This window comes from Chelon labrosus (assembly GCF_963514085.1).
Source record: "Chelon labrosus genome assembly, chromosome: 6".
Lineage (NCBI taxonomy): Eukaryota > Metazoa > Chordata > Actinopteri > Mugiliformes > Mugilidae > Chelon > Chelon labrosus.
The window spans coordinates 15,937,686-15,954,304 of NC_140342.1; the positions used below are offsets into that span (position 1 = coordinate 15,937,686).

The 16,619-nt window shown below is 40.5% G+C and overlaps 1 protein-coding gene across 1 annotated transcript in view; it reads right to left on the reverse strand.

Moving 5' to 3' along the window:
* LOC311489583 (voltage-dependent R-type calcium channel subunit alpha-1E-like) overlaps positions 1 to 16,619 on the reverse strand; it is a 51,415-nt gene that overhangs the window by 27,999 nt on the left and 6,797 nt on the right. The window contains exons 3-5 of the mRNA XM_084546723.1: positions 13,020 to 13,125; positions 11,894 to 12,033; positions 436 to 539 (exon numbers count right to left, since the gene is read on the reverse strand). Coding sequence (XP_084402849.1) covers positions 436 to 539; positions 11,894 to 12,033; positions 13,020 to 13,125 — 350 coding nt within the window. The remainder of the gene's footprint in view (positions 1 to 435; positions 540 to 11,893; positions 12,034 to 13,019; positions 13,126 to 16,619) is intronic.

Consider the following 16,619-nt stretch of genomic DNA (forward strand, 5'->3'; position numbering starts at 1 on the left):
AATCGTTTAAGCATCGGTCATGTTAAGCCATTTGTTGTACTGGTTACAGATTTTCTTGAATATAAAATGTATGAAGGGCTGAGGAGAACTATTTTGAGTAGCCTTGAACAAAATGCAGTCCTGATACCGGAACCTGAGCCCTTAGCTATGCACAAACCTTTTAACATGAAATATAGATGAAAATACTATACGGCTCTGCTATTTTGAGTTGTGTTTATGATATCAAATACACAGGAGAAAAGGAAAAACACACTAATATTACAAAGTTAAAGCTTAAACAGCCTCAGAATAAGTAACTTCTAGATCCTTGATGGTCAATTTTTCTTACAGGGTATGAAACTCTTTTTATTTTACAGACGTTTTGGAACACCAGCCCTTGTGTTCAAGATGTGCATCACTTAACAGTGTTGAGTTAGAGGTCAGCAACCGACTCACTGGGGATCCCAGAGACGAGCTTGAGAGGCCTCAGGACTCGTACCGCCCTCAAGGTCCGGAGGTCGACTGGGATGTTCATGTGGGCACCAGCAGTGGCCAGGATCCTAACAAACACACGCATTATATATACAATATACAGACTGATCAATTGACAGTCTGTTTTATTACTTATTGAGACATCATGGCCTAAAAAGGAGAAAGACATTTGGGTTAAAGTACCGACTGTGCAGCAGGGACATGTAAAAAAACATCCATTAGCAGCTAAATCTGGTACAAAACCCCTCTTTCCTTTCTTGAGATTGATGGTTTTTGTCTGTAGTGTCTGAAAAAAAAAAAAAACGGATTCAAAAATAGATCAAATGAACAAATGGGTGTAAGTGAAGGACGGTTTTGGGGGAAAAAAAAGTCATTCATTTTAAAGGGGGGGTGGGGAGGCAAAAAATAAACTGATCCGATGCCGCACGGACAACTGTACATCCAGTGAGTGGTGCAGTACAGTATTTCCATTTAATGTACCAGACTTGCATGGTGTGAGACAAAGAATGCACGGCCACATACACCTGGCAGGCATCTCTACTCGCATGTGCCCACGCACGCATTGATATCCCTCCGCCTACACAAAAACACTGCAAAACAGCAACCGGCAGGCAAAATGTAAAAATCACATCTGGATCCGGCTCTTGCAGGGATTCTGTGTTATTTTTAAACGAGTCAATTAAGAAAGGGTAATGTTGCAAACAAAACTACAAAATTGTCAATAAAAACTAAAAAAATCCCCGTCTGGGTTACACGTTTCTATGTCAAACATTAAAGCTTTCATTTACAAAAGGGTCATGCGTTAAAGTGATAGACTAAATTGTGAACATTATCCAAGAAATCAGGATCTATTTTTCTGATTTGCTTTAAACACACATAGATACACAGACACAAATATACAAAGTTTTTTGTTTTTTTTGAAATCCTTGGACAGTGTTGGGAAGTGTGGGGGAGGGTATACATGTGAGAGTGTGTGAGCAGGGGGTAGAAAGCACATGGCAGAAACTCAAGTGTAAACCCACGCAGAATCTCTCCTGAAAGCAGTGGGAGGGAGAGAGGCCAAGCGAGCGAGTGAATGAGTGAGGCCTTGGACACACTAATGTGGATATATCTTGAAAAAGAAAAAAAAAAAAAACGCTTTCAAAGTGCCAAATGCCCACCGTTCCAAAACGCCACGTTCAGAGCCTTTTCTAAAAGTCAACTGACCGGACTTGATGCTGCGACGTGCGCAGGACGTCTTGAGGGAGAATTTATTTGCTTCAATTAATCTAAAAACTGGAACACATTAAACGATCTCTAAACAGAGGAGGTGGACTGAGACACCACTTATCGGCCACTTATGACACAGTCTTAACGTCTCTCTCTTTCTCTCTCTCTGAAAGGTTTCGACGCCTGTTTTCACCTTGAGTCTGGAGAGCGTCTGGCCATTAATAGTTTGTTACCGAACCACTAATTAAGAAAAAGAAGATGCCACCCAGGCTAGTCTGAACAACATCCAAGGTCAGGTCATGGTGGCAACAGGGTAAGCAAGAAATTCCAGGCGTCCCTCTCCCCAGCAATGCTTTCCAGTTCCTCTTGAGGTAATCGAGATATATAATCCCTCCAATAACGTTCAGGTCTGCACCAGGGTCTCCTCACAGCTGGCTGTGGCAAGGGAGGCCCCTATTTTATTTTAACAACATCCTCTAATTGCAAGTTTTAGGTATGCACCACACACAGATGTCCCACATAAAAACCTAACCTCCCCACCAGTCATTCAGAACTGTAGAAGCCACCCACCTTTGTTTTAGGTATACCCAGACCTGAATGACAGACATATTACAAGAGTATAAAAGTTAAATAACCCATTTGTCATGATGTGGGCAAAAGAAGCATAAACAAAAGAGAAAATGCTGAAACAAAATAATTTGCACTAATTATGGCCTGTTTGATCGAGCGTAAGCTTCAGTGTGCATGGGTGTTTATAGAGTTGGGGACCAATCTGTAAACGAGGCTGTAACCAAATCATTATATCAACAGTAGATTTAATTGTTTTGTCTCGTTAAAAGGCAACAGACAGTTGAGGAGAATCTAAAAGCCGGCTCCTCTGGAGAAAACTGATCTTCTCCAAGAGTTGCACAGTTACTAATCACAAATGACGTGCACTGAGCTGCAAATGAACAGGAGAAAGTCAAGCTCGATCTCGAAATGCAGGATTTATTAAAGAGTAATGATAAACTTATTTGGTTTATTGTAAAGAGTGAACAGTTCCATGGAATATGAAGGTGTGTGGGGGCGTTGGCTATCTTAGCTTAGCATAAAGACGTAAGAACTCTCCTGATCCATTATCCATTAGACAGTAAGTACTCAGGGACCAGTCAGCCATTAAAATTTTAATGTCAAAATTGTTGCAGCTGACTATAAGTCCCAAGTAAAGGACTCCAAAACCACCGGATTTCCCATAATGCAACTTTCTGCTAATAAGAAAACTTGTCACCAACATGATTAGAGAAACTGATACCAGCGAAACTTTAAAAATTTGTATTAATTAGGGCAACATAAAAAGTTTGCATGTTAACAACCAGTGAATTCAAACATTATACCTATTTAAAATACATTTTTTTAGTACTGTCTCTTCCAACTTGTTCAACAACAGACCTGCAGCAAACATAATACAACCTGTGCTGTGTCAAAGAGGTGAAAACACAAGAAATGGATTCAATTAACATTTATATTTTAGCTCTTCTGTCACCTGTAAAGGCTCTATAGCATGTAATTTTATGTGTGACAAACTACCACATACACTATAGTCTGACATGGTTTCTGTATTCTGTGACACTATTGCTACACACCATGGCGATAACAGCACAACGAGCGCAAATTAATCAGCATGGCAAACAAACATAAACAAAGTCTCTCTGTTTTCCTTCTCCTAATGAGGAGACCAAACAATCGCTGTTAGCGACTGTAGTTATTAGCAGTAATTGGGTTTTTAGTGAGGATGCAAACGTACCGAGTGAGTGAGTGAGTGTGTCAGACAAAGAGATGACACAGCGAGAGACACCGAGACGGAGAGGGAGCAAAGGAGTGGGAGTCTGTGGAAATAGCCTTCAAACCAAACACTCTGAACAAAGACGGGCAGGAGCACAGCTCCTTCAAGGCTGCACTCTGAGCACAACAATTCACCGGAGGCTCCCTCAAAATTAAAGCAAATACTCCGTCTGCTTGTGGCATGAATCATCCCTTCACACACAGAGGTCATTTTCTCCTGTTTAGTTTGGAAATTGTTTTCCTGCAGAAACAAAACGCATTGCATTTTTTAGTATTCAGCTACCAGAATCATACATATATTTATACACAAGCTGCTGTGGGAACCAATTTGGAGTTTGGGGAGCATTTCTAAGTCCGTTATAAATGCGCCATATACCATAAAAACTTTACAGGGTGCGCCACAGGGTCCGTCCTCTGTCCTGTTTTATTTAATCGTTGCGGGTAATACTTTACTTCATATATCACCCTGTTCTGAATACTTTCATTCTGATTCAGTGAGGAGATTAATGAATCTATACCCAGTTTAAGAGAGGAAAACAACTGAAGTAATCCTTTTCTAAATACCAAAACAAATGCAAAAGATTAAGCCAGTTATTTCAAATAAACCACCTTATCTTCAGATGTCCTTTTGAGGATTTCCTTCTTTTATTTATCATACGCATGTGAAAAGAACTGACTGCTGGATGAACCTCGTGCAGAGCAATAAATAAAAAATTAAATGGGACACTTTAATGATCTCTGAAGAGAATTAGTGTGTTTATAATGTTTGTGGTGTAATGAGAGTATCAGGGTTTATCAAATAGAAACTCAATATGCAACATTTTGGAAAGGCATTCAGGGTTTACCACTGTACACTCACCTAAAGTCATTCAAAACGTACTGATGTCCTCGGTAATAAATTTAGTTTATGTCATTATCAATGATTAAACCTGAGTGAAACAGAAAAATGTTAAATCTGATACAATTACGGCACAAATACTCATATCATCACCTGAAACCAAAGCTACCATCGAGGTAATGAGAAAATATAGCACAGCTACACAACATGCCACTCTAAAAATTCAACTCAACACAATAATCCAGCAGTGAGCTCACATCGAGAGGCTAATCCCATCCTCATAGTCTCTTCAAGCTGAAGAGCTGCTGCGAAGCATTGTACCAAGCTGACTCTGGAGAGGCTGAATTCATTACATGCACAGAACACAGCCTCTCCCACACACCTCCACCTACACGAAGAACACCACCAAAAACTACAGTAATCAGCAGCATCACGTTGCTCACCATTTCAGCACAGCACAGCTCCGCAGATGGCAATGCACAGCTGAATCAACATTAACATAATGCATCAGCAAATTAATGGCTTTGAATTAAATCAGGAAAAAAATCATTAACCATGCGCCTAATGGCAACATTAATACTCTTCCGGTGAAGTGGGATTACACGGAGAAAGGCATTTGTTCAATGTTAGTCATAAAGTCAATGGTTGGGTGTATGTTTTCCCACAGAAAACCCACCTGGGATTGTAAGGTATTGTTTAGTCGGCTCAAAAAATTGGAGTTGACGCCGCTGCTGCCGTCATTTTAAACTTAGTGCCGCAACTCACATCATGATGCCGACTTCAGTCCTGAATTACTCTTACTGGTTCTGGTGCAGGTGCATGCAGCAGTGAGCAGAAACAGCCGCTCACGTCCACAGAGGCTAATCTAGATTTGGACTCATTGCAAATTTTTGAGCCCTGCGTCCAAAGTTGGTTTAGAGTTTATTATTTTGCACAGGACACATTTTTAAATTAAGTCAGGCAAATAAAATTTCCACACATGAACACCATTTGGAAAAAGTGGAAGTAGATATGCAGTACCAGTTGTCAACACTTGGGGGCTGTAGTCAAATAAAGTGAGAGTCCATGTGACGGTTCGTCAACCCTGTCGGAACGGAGTAAACGCACGACGTACAGAAGACGGTTGATGGGGTAGACTAAATGTTCTCTCTTTAATTGGTTAATCCATCCAAGCATGTATGACTTTTATCTCTCCTGTGTGTCTATCTTTGTGCCAGATGGCTAATGAATCACTCCCGACTCCCACCCAGTTGTATTATTCATCCCGTCTAAAGAGCAACAATTTTAGCAAAGTGTCACACTCTGCCAGAGGGACAGCAACAAAGGAAATCTGATATCCGTCATGCCGAGTGACGGGGAGCTGATACACACATGCTCACAGCTTGAGTCAATATCATTAGGACCGAAGAGGGAGTTGTCAGAACTAATCTAACAACAGGAGGGCAACAGGTTCGTGCAGCCTCAGAAATAGAGTAACAAGCACTCACACACACACATGCCATTTGGGACACATTTCACTGCTAATCAAAGCATCAAGTCCACCTGTGCCAATCTGTTTGCCGCAGGATATAATTGACCATTTTAGGAATCCCAGCGATTTAAATTGGATTGTGGGTAACTTGTTCTAACCGTCGTCCTTTTTGCTACACACTCTTCACTCAGATTAAGGATTTTAATTGAGCTCAGTGTCCCAACAGACTTGCTTCTAGCAATTCATTAATATGAAATGGAATGAATGCCGCCAGCGCTGGCCCAGTGGCCTCGATTTTATTCCCAGCCGGCCTCCATGACACATGTGTGTTTTCTTTTAAGTCTGACTTACTTGTCGTGTGCCACCAGAGTGAGAGGGATAGAGAGTGTGTGTGTGTTTGTGTGTGTGTATATATGTGCTACCAGAAAATGTGTCAGATAGGTGGCAGGAAATCAGGTCGTCCAGCCACGGCTGGAACTGGTAACACAGAAGACAATCTGTGGGCTGCAGAAAGTACACTAACGACTTGTGCATTTTACACCGGGAGCGATTTGATTTCAGGTGGACCGGAGGAGCGTAACTTAAACTGTTACAGTCTACAAAAGAAATATTTCTCATAGCATGCCCTAAAAAACTGTCCAGCAGTTTAATCTCTCACTTTGCTGCAGTGATGTAGATTTGTATCCCATCAGCGATACTGGTTGTGGACACATGATAGCATACATGGAAGCTTTTAATCAAAAAGAGCACTGAGACACATCTGTCTCACAAGCATTCAGATTCTTTACTTAAATGCAAAAGTTTCATGATCAAAATTTTACCTCGAGTATCAAAAGTTAGGCAGTAATTCTGCAGATTAATAACCTCTGTGACTGATAGGATGTGTTATGACATCCTCAAATCATTAATACAGACACAACAATGTGTAAGTAGTATTTTATTGTACTAGCTGATTGAGGTAGAGCTAGTTTTCACCGCTTTATGTTCAGTTAGCCAGTTTGGTCCAGCATTTCTGGGCGATCATGACAAAATTATTGGGGGAAAAAAAGGATAGTTCAGTGACATGTAGTAGATTCAAATTAAAACTACTCCCAAATGGAAATACTAAAGTAAAAGAGACAACAAGAAGCTTGAAAAAAGTGTTCATTACTTAACAGAAAATAATTTGTCAATAATTGTTCACTACAGCCTTCTTCAAGACACAGCTTTCCAAATCACAGCCAATATATTTTGTACTGCTATGTACGGAAAACGAGGACTGTAATTGGGTCTGCTAACAACAAACTCCCTAAACACCATCAATCTGTTGCACAACTTGCTCCACTGGCCTTGAAATGATAGTCTACTTCAAACCTCTATTTTCAGTAGCACGTTTTGAAGGCTTGATTGGATAGAAAAAAAGTCCGTCTTTGGAAAACTGTGATCATCCGGTTGGTGACAACAGGAGACACAAGATGGAACATACCAAGCACACGGCGAATAAGTGGTTTATATAATGTAGCTCTTTTACAAGAGTGAGTTCTGAGTTGCAGATTTTCCTGAAATCTCATGCTGCTCCAGTGATGCCTTGCTAGCGATGCTGTGTTTTTCAACCCAAACCTCGTCAAAGGTTTCCGGATAATGAGCCAGTCTCGTTGCTTTGTACCAAAGGGTGCTTGGTTTCTTTTGGCTGCTGAGCCTTTTAATGAGAAACCGAAGGCAGAATGACTTGTTGCAAACTTTGACAGACGCCTAATGAGAGAATTTATCTCGCTGAAGCAATCGGTGCTGTTCAGAAGCAATTGCTGAAAAACAACTCTAACCTTGTGAATTCTGTGGAAATCCGTCAACAACACAGCTGTTAAGAGTTTAGGCCGGCACTAACTAGCCTGTAAACGTGATGCTGATGTCCCTTTTATGTAAGAGGCAGAGATGGAGATAGGAAGAGAAACAAGAAACACCGAGAAAAAGTAAGATGTGGGAGTCAGATTGAAATGAGATGTCAACATGCCAGAAGCAATCTTCACCGAATGCTGAATACTGTGTACCTTAGCCATAAACATCACACCAGCAGTAACAATGTTTGACTGCTGCACGATTAATTCACTAAAGCCAGTTTTATAGGGAGCAAATTAAGTATCTCATCATGTTTTTTTTCTCTGGTCTGTCTTGCCATCTTCCTTTTTCTGCAGCTTGTGGTTTCGAGTCTCTTGTTTTCCCATCCACTCTTTCTATGCTTTTGCATAACATCTCGAGCGCTGCATTCACATTTAATTCACAGAGGTCCTGGGGGCGAACCAAAGCAGGTTTTAGACACAACTGCCAATCCACTTATCCACCCACCTATCGCTGGCTGCAGCGCCCGGCTGTGCCATGGAAACACACATTTTTCTGCTTTTACGTGTAGTTTTTCTCTGGATTTGTGCAGTGTGTGAATGTAGGAGCGTATAGAGAACAAAAACGTCAACAAAGACCAGCCCCATAGGGTCAGGCATCAACCACATTTTGTATGTCAGACATAAGGTATAGTTTACAACATTAGAAGCATCCAAACTGCAGCAAAAACATGCATATGAAATAGTTAATACAATAATGTCAATACAAGCAGCAACACGTGCGCAAACGCACCAAACCTGACTCGATAGTAGGTGTCTGAAATTCGTCTTTTGGTTCACCAGCTGCAGCCCGGTAAACTAAAAATGAATGAAATCTAAATGAAACGCTGAATCAGTAGCTGAGCATTAATTTAAAACCTATTTTCCACTCTTAATTCAAAAAAATTCACCATGGACATCTAACATAAAAGACAGCAATACAGGCACGCACGTACACAAACCCACTCTAGCTACTGTTTATTGTTAAAATTATGCTTTTACAACTCTTGTTTATAGTATGTCTGTTATTTTCAATATATTTCATACAAAGCTCAAAATCGAGAGTGACATATTAATAAATATTGCCAGTGAATCCAAAGCCAGATATTGCATCTACCTCTGTGTCATAGTTGCCCCAACCTACTAAAAACACATCAGTAAACCATGCTGTTGCATTGGGTGACATATTCATTTATTACGCTGAACACTGGCGCCCTGGTTTATGTCACAGGCTGCCGTTCTAGGATGTAACTGAACTAGTACTAAAAATAAAGGAAACATATGTTTGTGACCAGTATAGATTTAGGGACTTCTGAAACCAACGAGCCTTGGGATCTTGCAGCATTCATATTGAATGGGTCAGGTCTTAAGCAAGGCAGTTTTTTCAACTCAGAGCTGCTTGTGTAGAAGTCAAATTACTAAACTACTACTTAAACTACTACAATATTTTTTTAATTTAATATAGGTCACAGTGGAAACAGACTTCGGTGAGCACATCATTACCTGGAATATTGCGAAAGTGAATTACACATCAGACATTCCTACTAAAATCTTGACAACGTTGTCGATTATGTGTATACTGATGTTGAGTATTATTAAATTAGATTATGGCTGTAGTAAAACCTTTACTGCCACAGTTTTTAGAGTTGCATAAAAACAAGGCAAACAGAGACAACATCCCACCATCTTGTTCACACTGCCTTTCTAGCGTTCCTAGCTAACATAGGTAAGAGACCAGAATTACACTGTGGGGCGTATAAAAGCGACTTTATCATTATAAAATTACTGGTGAAATGTTCAGGACATTGGGGGGAACAGTAACATAATGGATATGCAGACCTAAGCACTAGCTTAACTCGTTTACCCATAATAATGTGTATTAGTCGATTTCTTTTTCTTTTTTGGAGGGAAAACTCCTGCTCCACCACAATGCTAGTTAGTTGCTCAATGCTAATGCTAATAAAATGACACCAATCAAAACAAATAGCACTGAAGCTAGTAGAACCGTAGCTAGCATGTAAAAGGAGCCAGAATGGTAAAACACTGTCAACAATAATCAACAAGACTCTAATAACTGGTAACGAACCGAAGGGCAAATGTCTGCACCTAGAAGCCACCTGGGCTAATAGTTAAATTATATGCTAGCTAACAGGCAGGTAGCAAAATGTGGGAAATTCAAAGACACAATAGAAAGATGAGGTCGTTGGGAATATCAACATTTTCCTTATGAAATTACAAAGAAATATTCAATTTGACTAAATATCATATTATATTCACCAAAGTACTCTGCCATTTCTGAAAGCTTACAAAACATGGCATAGTTAGAAACTATTTGCTATCTTGAAATGGGGTGTATTTGTCGTGTTCATGACAAAAGTAGATATGAACAGCCCCCTCTTGTGATATTCAAACTTAAGTGGAGATTTTGTGGTAATGTCCAAGATGATGAGTTGTGTAGCATACTGTCATTTAGTCAAGTAGAGTTTTTTGGGGCTAATGTTCCCAAATCTTCCTGATGGCCTTATCCTTTCATTACGCCACTATGTTAATTTCCTATGTTAAGTCGCTCAGCCGTTAGCTTGCTAAACTGTGTACAGTTTCTGTACAGTTGCCTAGCTGCTTTGTTCTCACGACTTAGCTTGAAGTCACAACTTGAACGCCATTCATTTTGCTAGTACGACTTCCCATGTTGTAACCACCAGTTTGTTTTGAGGACAGGTGTGTTTAATGAGGTTAATGATAGCTGAATCTAATTTAGGTTAAAAAGTTCCAGGGTCCTGTTGTTGTGCTTGCTGGCTCAGAGGAATAGCTTACTGGGACCGTTAATGGAACAAGCTATTGTTATCTCTATCATGCTAGCTTCAAATAGAGATTTGTTTACCATGTTTAGGAGTAAACACCTCTTGGGCTATTTGCAATATTCCTCATTACTGGTAATGCTTGGGTAAGTCCAATTTTGTTTGTTGATGTTTTGAAAAATGGCACAGGGGGATGGTAAATTAATTTATTGTCATCTACAGAGTTTCTTTGCAATTTTATAATCAGAAAAAATGTTAATCATGTTCCCAAAGACCTCATCTTGTCATTATGCTTTTGCATTTTCTGCATTAAGTTACCTGGTCGCTAGCTGGCTAAACTGTTACCAGCCTATTACCACTTGAACAACAAGCATTTTGTGTACCAGATTTCCTGTATTGTAACCACTAGTTCCTTTCGAGGGCAGCAATAGTAAGAAAAGCACAGGTTAATGATGGCTGAATTTTATTTTACCAATTCCAGGATCATGTTCTTGTGCCTCCTGGCTTACTGAAACAGAATACTGTGACCCTAACGGGAATGAGACAATGCTAATGTTATTTGTCCCACGTGATTTTGTGGTCTTAAATAGCTCTAAATAAGATAAATTATCACCCAAATTGAAAACTTAAAAAAGGAGAGATGCACACTACCAAGCCAGAGCCTAAATGCCACTCCACACAGGAAGCAGACAAACTCCAGTTCTGTCAGATGTACTTGCTGCTGAGCCTACATGGAAACTATTTTTATCCAGTAAATCTCAGCTGTCAGTCAGGCTGCTTGTCCATCTCCTTTTCAGCAACTCTACACCGCAGACAGACTGCTTCACATTTTACTTTTAATGTGTTTTCCCAGGAAATGCAATAAGTTATAAAGAAGCAGGAGCTATTCAGTAAATAAGTAAAAGTCCCCTTCGTTTTTGACAATGTAATGTGACTCAGAGTTGGGATACTTACACTGAAACTCTTCCTGTTAATTCTGCTTTATAAGAGATGGAGAACTCCAAACTTTTGGTTATTTTTATAAAAGAGGCTGACGGTAAAAGCAACTGTCGTTACATCAAAAAACATCCGGTCAAGGAGCTAATATCTAGCTGTCCACCAGAGACGACAGGCGAAACGCCCAATCTGCAGTTTAAATCAATGCCCTGTTGATTATATATGAGGAATTTCTTCACAGATCTGTCAGTAAAGAAAGGACTTCTCCATGGCCGCAAGAAAGGATTGTGGGTAAAGTAGTACTTAGAGGTGTCAATTATGTCAAAATCGCCATAATAGAAAAACAACAACATAGGATTGTCACATCATCCAGGGGAACAAAATTAAGAAGAAATATGCTGAGAAATAATAACTGTCGCTCCTCCAAAAACATGCAAGTAATAACAAAGATGTCTCTGTTCACAGGTCGTCACGGAGACCGACCAATGTCACTCACCCACTGAGCACGACTATGAAGTCCATGACGTTCCAGCCATTCCTCAGGTAGGAGCCTTTGTGGAAAACGAAACCAAGCGCCACCAGCTTGATCCCCGCCTCGAAGCAGAAAATCCCAATGAAGTATGGCTCTGTCTTCTCCTGGTGGCGCAATGGAAAAATAAATATACGTCAGCAAGGTCTGCAGGTAAGTCATGAGCAATGTCTCAGCTATAACCTGGAGGGTCCAAACACATATACAGTGACTGCATGATGACATATATTCTTTCTTCCCGTTGACAATCAACGGATGCACGCACAGCAGGGGTGTAGAAAACACTTTGCCACAATACGGTGGCTTATATGTGGAAATTTTTTGCAGTGATTAATTGAAATTCTGTGGCAGCATCTCTTGGTATGTGCTAAATATGTGCCAAAATATAACCGCAGACTTTTATAACAAAATCCCACTCTCGTCTCTTCCTATAATATTTTTGATGATTCATATGGAAATGAACTTATCCAAACAAATCTAATCTGGGGTGACTCGTTTACCCAGTCATGACATAAAATGACAGGAGGAAGTATGCTTTACCTCCTCTTGATGTAACGGTCTATGTGACTGAGGTGTGGGTGGAGATGAACAGCTCAGCGTTGCTCAGTAAAGCTACACCCACTTTTGAGAGGTCCAGTTGCATCTAAAGGTACAAGCACACCGAGCAGACATCTGCTAACAACAAAGGTTGACTGTGAGGTTGTGTCTGCGCCAAAAAGTTGCACTTGAATGCACCACAAAGACGTATTGTGAAATGTGACACACCAACCAATCTTGGCCTTGGTTTGTCACAGCCGTAAATGATTTGATTTTAATTGTTCTTGTAATTAAACCTGAATCATATAATAGAAAATAAAGAATCTCTAACTTCTACTTTAATGCAAATTTAAAACACCCACTCCAGAAAAACTCCCAGTCCAAACAGAGATTGCTTTCGCTCTTTTGATTTTGGACATTTCCCCTCAGTCCTTCTGCAAGAAATCTGCAGAATATAGCCCAAACTTCCCAACTCCCAGATGTCCTGGTTTTGTTTTCTACCCATGTCAAAAACCCATCTGCGTGCTGAGGATATGAAAACAGATTTCGTCCTCACCAGTCTCTTTGCCATGGGGGTCTTGTCCTCTCCGGGGAGGTGCTGCTCCAAGGCCAGGACAACACAGTTAGCGGTGATGGTGGCGAGGATCATGTACTCAAACGGTGTAAAGGCATCAGAGTTAAGGACGGGTTCTTTCATCACAATAAGAGGACAAAACTGACACATAAAAATTATATTGAGAAAACACAGAAAAACATTCAACGCTGGCAAATTAAAATCATCGTATTCTTTAAGTCAGATTCTTAATAACAGATTCTTTATACAGACAGTTGTAATTTTTGAAAAATAAATAAAAAATAAAAACGAATATATATGGATGGATGGATGCTTAAATGACAGATGAGTTATGTCATATTATGGTTCATATTCTCTGCGACTGGAAGCAATCCGTTAGAGAGATTGCAGTATCCATGGCAACCTGCTCTTAAAAGTGCTTTTCATGAAGAGAAAGACAGCAGGTTAGGGAGGGAACAAGAGCGCCGTGAAGTCACCTTGGCCTGAGCGGTCTAACTACAGCAAACAGTTCTCATGCCTCGTTTCACTGTCAACAGCAGACTGTAGATGCAGTCATTTCAGTGTCTCTGTTTGATGAACTTCAAGTATCACCTCCTCGCCTCTAAAGGAAAGCAGCTCAGACTTTGAAACTCTAGATTAAAACAATTCAACTACAGATTAAAGATGCAGGATGGTGGATACATGATGGCAGTGCTGACACAGAAAATGACAAATCATTTTTGGACTGCTGGTCTGACAAAACAACTTATTTGAAGATAGCACCTTGGACTTTGGGAAAGTTATGATTGGTATTTTGTAGATTTTTTGCCAATTTTTATTTTTTATTTTTTTTCCATTTAAATCAAAATCCGTAGCTCCGGTTTCTAAAAGAGATGCAAAACATTGAGTATCATTCATTTTAAATATTCCTGTTTATCTTTTTGAAAAAAAATGATGACTGTGACAATAAATAATAAGTAAATAAGTAAAGCTGCAGTTGCTTTTATTAGGAGATCGAATCGAGCTACAGGGGAATTAAGAGCCACACAACAAAAAAAATAACCACTACTAAATTTTATGCAGGTCTGAATTGTGAAGCTGCAGTTTCTTTTCAGTCATAATTTTACAATATTAAAGGGGAACTACTGTTTTTTACGACCTATGTTATCTATTCGCGGATGCAGCGGTTTGTTGTTCTTTGGCCAGCTGTTCCTCTCTCTGCCTCCACATCCTCCTTTCAACGAGCTCCTCATCCGTATACACTGGCTCAAAACGGTAAGGACGTCCATCATAAACAAAGTCGTCGTCCACAACCTCAGAATTGGAAAAATATTCAGCCATGTTGCAAAAAACTAGCAGTAGAGAATTACAGGTAAACAAGCCGCGCGGGGCTCAGATATGACATCATCCAGGTCGGAGGTTATAGTAGGTCAATCTACAGACACCGGGTGATGATAACAGGTAACTCAGGACTCAATGGGGAATAGCACTAGCGTATCATAACAAATACTGATAAAATGAACGAGTTTCGCGGCAGATAATGCATTATTTAGAGGCTGTGTTGTGGTGCCCCAGTCACTCCCACTATATGGATATATGCGGACGTAAATATCTAACGAACGGCACCAAATAACACCAAAGTTATATGGGTGAGTAAACGATCGTATTTTATGCCAGAAATAAGGTCCAGGTTGTAAAAAACAGTAGTTCCCCTTTAATGTGACATATTTTTCTTATATGGTTCTTCCTTAATATGATATAGTGTAAGATAACTAGCTTTGTAGGTTTTGTAGCAGCTGAATCCTCTTTGTATGTGTTTGTGTATACATGTACGGGCCTTGAGGGTACAGCCTGCATCCATGTGTAAAGCAGCTGCATCTGTGTGACTGTGTGCCCCAACATTTGTGACTTTCAGCCCGGCGGCGTTCCCATGAGGTAGGTGCTCCTCGTTATTAATTTTCCTGCCTTGAGTGAAACGGGGTCACTGACTCACAAAGGAGTGCTGAGATGGGGGCCTCTGGGACCAACACTGACTCACGTTGACAAGTCCACATTGTTGCCACTGAAAGTGGTTGAAAATAGCTAAAGTGGGAAACACTTAATAAATCTCGCCCACTGTTAGCTGTTAACACGCAAACCCGTCATCATGCAAGTTTTAAGCCCATTTAGAGCAAATCAAGTCCACTGCTGGGAGCCATTTTGCATATGATGACGGTCTTAGAGCGTTTTTATCAAATCAAACGGCATACAGTTGACTCTCTGGGTTTACCTGGTTCAACTTCGCATTTTTTTTCCTCATGTGATTCAATGTCAGTGCATAGAGCACTGAGTTTAATAATAAGTAGAACTGAGCGCATCCAAACACAGGGCTGCAGCTAATATTCATCATCATTACTGACATAACCTTCATCAGGTCTGAAAAATATTGATAAAAAGTGAAAAATGCCTCAATCGCTATCATCGAAAGCACAAGGTGACATCTCAAAACAAGTAGTTCTTGCGTACAAGCCACAGATATTTAGCTTCCAATCACAAAAGACAAAACAGTGAATCATGATAAAGAAGCTGACACGAGAAAATCATTTCCACTTTTGCTTGAGGAAAAATGATTAACCGACTCTCAGAGCTGTTGCAGGTGAACTTACGTCAGTAATTCATGGAGTGTGATGGATTACGTAACTAAATAGAGCTTTAGCAGTCTGCTAGAGGGTCTTCATGTTTAATGCAAATTAATTATAATCAGTTTGGACCGTGCGCCGGACCAAAAGATAAGCAGCTAATCCTCAGAATATAGAAGCTGCAAGCAGAGAATTTCAACTTTAAAACAATCATCCAATCAAATGTGTGTCCATCAGCTAATCTATTAGCTACTGTAACTTCTACAGCCATGCAGAATCTTTTAGTACTTGCAGGAGGACAGGGAGGGTCCATGTCATTTTACTACACTGTGCAATAAATGTCCCAGTAGCTACTAAACTCGTGTGAATTACTATATTACTCCAGTACATTTGCAGCCACGCACAAATCAAAGCAGCGCCGCCGATTCCTATAAATTCACACAAATCTGTTTTCCACCTCACAGTCTCAGAACTTGGACGTTACGGGTCTCACCCAGTCACCACTCTGACATGTGCTGCTTTCACAGCCCACGATCCACAGCAGCACTGCCGGCCAGCTCTCTCCCACATAGCTCTGCCTCTGTGATACAGACAGTCACATTGCTGTGCTGCCAGTGGCCAGCTAGTCTTGACCACTAGACCCACTCCCACACACCCACAGAGCCTGTGGTTAGGTAACAGTGGGAGACTGGCACGCTGCGCTGGAGGGGGTGTAAGACAGGAGGAGCAGTGGGTAGATATGGCAACTGAGAAATGTTGCTGAGCAAAACACTCAAACATGTCTTATATCAGGACTCAAACCAAGATAAATAGGAATCTTAGGTCTTCTTGTAAATGCATGCACATTGGAGAGATAGCGTCCCAGATAAGCTCTGTAGACGTCCAGGAGACAGAAACTGTTGGCCAACGCTACATACAGCAGGAAGCAGAGAAATGCTGCCTGGTGGATTTGAACCGACACCTACTCATGGCCAGGTTCATATTC